This window comes from Quercus lobata, chromosome 10 (assembly GCF_001633185.2).
Source record: "Quercus lobata isolate SW786 chromosome 10, ValleyOak3.0 Primary Assembly, whole genome shotgun sequence".
In the NCBI taxonomy this organism is placed as follows: domain Eukaryota; kingdom Viridiplantae; phylum Streptophyta; class Magnoliopsida; order Fagales; family Fagaceae; genus Quercus; species Quercus lobata.
This window is the reverse complement of record NC_044913.1, coordinates 23,493,730-23,496,387: the sequence shown is the minus strand read 5'-3', so window position 1 is coordinate 23,496,387 and position 2,658 is coordinate 23,493,730. Positions and strand designations below refer to the sequence as shown.

The 2,658-nt window shown below is 44.5% G+C and overlaps 1 protein-coding gene across 1 annotated transcript; it reads left to right on the top strand.

Moving 5' to 3' along the window:
- Positions 1–372: 372 nt before the first annotated feature.
- On the top strand, positions 373–1,937 carry LOC115964527 (uncharacterized protein K02A2.6-like). Its single transcript, XM_031083822.1, has 4 exons — positions 373–813; positions 974–1,153; positions 1,259–1,726; positions 1,782–1,937. Exons 1-4 carry the CDS (start codon positions 373–375, stop codon positions 1,935–1,937), a joined length of 1,245 nt encoding a protein of 414 aa, XP_030939682.1.
- Positions 1,938–2,658: the final 721 nt, after the last annotated feature.

The window sequence follows — 2,658 nt, the reverse complement described above, 5'->3', positions numbered from 1 at the left end:
CATAAAGACAAGACGAGAATAGGCCCTTCGGTCATGGTGCACAAACTCAATGTGTCACCCTCCTTTACACCCATTCGTCAAAAGAAGTGAGTATTCGCCCCAGAACGAGATCAAGCTATAGCGGAAGAAGTTCACAATCTACAAATGGCGAATTTCATTAAAGAGGTTTACTACCCCAACTGGCTGGCAAACGTGGTGATGGTCAAGAAAGCAAACAGAAAATAGAGGATGTGCGTAGACTTCACCGACCTGAACAAGGCGTGCCCCAAAGATAGTTACCCCCTCCCGCGGGTTGACATTTTGGTTGACTCTACGGCTCTACACCAATTATTAAGGTTCATAGACGCTTTTTTGGGCTACAACCAAATCAGAATGGATGAAGCAGATCAAGAGAAAACTTCGTTCGTTACTAGCCAGGGCCTCTTCTGCTATAAAATAATGCCATTTGGCCTCAAAAATGTGGGCGCAAAGTATCAAAGGCTCATGAATAAGATGTTTGCGCAGAAAATTAGGAGAAATGTCCAGGTCTATGTTGACGACATGCTAGTGAAGAGCCGAAAAAAGGAAGATCACCTAGATGATCTAAGGGAAATGTTCGACACCCTTCGTTCCTACAACATGAGACTTAACCCAAGCAAGTGTGCCTTCGGAGTAACGGTAGGAAAGTTCCTAGGGTTCATGGTGTCTCAAAGGGGTATCAAAGCCAACTTAGACAAGATCCTGGCCATAATAGAGATAGCACCCCCGAGGAACGTGAAAGAAGTGCAAAGCCTCAACAGTAAGATAGCAACGCTAAACAGGTTCGTGTCTAGGGTGACAGATAAGTGTCTACCTTTCTTCCACACGCTAAAGAAATCTTTTGAATGGACGGCCGAGTGCCAATAGGCATTCGAGGATCTGAAGACCTACCTCTCATCCCCTCCGTTGCTAAGTCCTTCCCAACCTGGGGAAGAGCTATTCCTCTACTTAGCAGTATCGTCGAACGGCTATCAACACAGCCTTGGTTAGAGAAGAAGACAAGATACAGAAGCTCGTATATTACACGAGTCGAGCACTCCGAGGCGTGGAGGAAAGATACCCACCAATGGAGAAGCTTGCCTTCGCTTTAATTACAGCAACCCGAAAGCTCAAGCCATACTTCCAAGCTCACACGGTGATCGTCCTGACTGACAAACCTCTATTGCAAGCAATAAGTAATCCCGAAACTGCCGGACGAATGGCATTATAGGCAATAAAGTTGAGTGAGTTCAACATACAGTACCGCCCGCGCACTGCCATTAAGGGACAGGTGTTCGCCGACTTCATTGCAAAATTCACTAACGTAGGAGGCCAGGGGGCAGAAGAGGCCCCACAATGGAGCATCTACACAGATGAATCCTCCAATAAGCAAGCAGGCGGAGTTGGTGTGATACTTCATAGCCCGAAAGGAGATAAGATCGAATGTATGGTCCTTCTAGATTTCCCTACTACCAATAACGAAGCAAAGTACAAAGCCTTGATAGCAGGGCTGGATCTTCCTAGGGCCGCAGGAGCTGAAAATCTGATCGTATACTACGATTCCCAAGTAGTAACCAGTCAGGTTAACGGGGATTACGAATGCAAGAATGAATGGATTAAGAAGTACATTGAGCACGTGAAGGACCAAGTTAACAACCTCCGAGTAAAGTTTGTTCAAATTCTAAGGGAGGAGAACGAGCACACCGATCGGCTTGCTAAGGCTGCTTCAGTAGGTATTATCCTTCATCCAAATATCATCATTAATAAACAATACAAGTGTGTAGGAAATAGGCTCCGAAAATAATTGGACAACACCAATAGCATCCTATCTAAAGGACAACGTACTACCAGGCGACAAGGAGGCTGCAAGGAAGTTGAAGGTTCAACCAGCACGCTTCATTCTAATTAAAGGCGTTCTCTATAAGAGGGGCTTCTCCTGACCATACCTAAGGTTCCTCGTCCCCGAAGAGGCAAATTATGTCATGAGCAGTCCAAGTGAGGCTGACGGTGTTAAATCAGCGAACTAACGATAGACGGATCTCAAAGGTGGATGGATCCGATATTCACGGGCGCAAGATGGACGAATCTCAAAGGTCATGTGGCTTCTACGTGAATTAAGTGATTTCCAAGGAGTCCTAAATGGAAATAACTTGTGTCCCACGGCTATCCCTAGTTGATAGAATCCTAACATGGATAGAATTCCAGTATGAGAAAGATTTTGTAATACATGCCCATTGATGAAGATCTTCCCTGTAAGGAAATGCCTTCCTGCGCAAGAAATGGAGGTCGGTTCTACACTACTATAAAAACTCCAAAGCCTTCAAGAAACAAGGTACGCATAATTCACCCCAACTCTAGCACTCTAAAGTTGTAGAAAGGTTTTCTAACTTGACCTTCAGAGGGTCTTTGGCCGGTACCACACCGGTACTCTCCTAGGGTTTCTCTTTGTTGTTATTTTGCAGGTCTTGTTTCGAGTACGTGAGTGTTGTGCATCTTACTGACGATTTTCGGCATCATCATCCTTCTTCTTCATGGAAACTAGATATCACTGAAAACAGTGGGCTTTTGTGAGAAATATTCAATTTTAAGAAAACCGCAACACAATCCAAATTAATTGAGAAAATCACAACACATTCCAAATTAATTAAGAGAATACAACAC

What these genes read in the sequence shown, in the direction of transcription:
- LOC115964527 (XM_031083822.1), top strand. Translation starts at nt 373, where the DNA reads ATGGATGAAGCAGATCAAGAGAAAACTTCGTTCGTTACTAGCCAGGGC. An exon ending in CATACTTCCAAGCTCACACG is followed by an intron (nt 1,154 to 1,258) that starts GTGATCGTCCTG and finishes TTCAACATACAG; the next exon opens with TACCGCCCGCGCACTGCCAT. An exon ending in GGCTTGCTAAGGCTGCTTCA is followed by an intron (nt 1,727 to 1,781) that starts GTAGGTATTATC and finishes ACAAGTGTGTAG; the next exon opens with GAAATAGGCTCCGAAAATAA.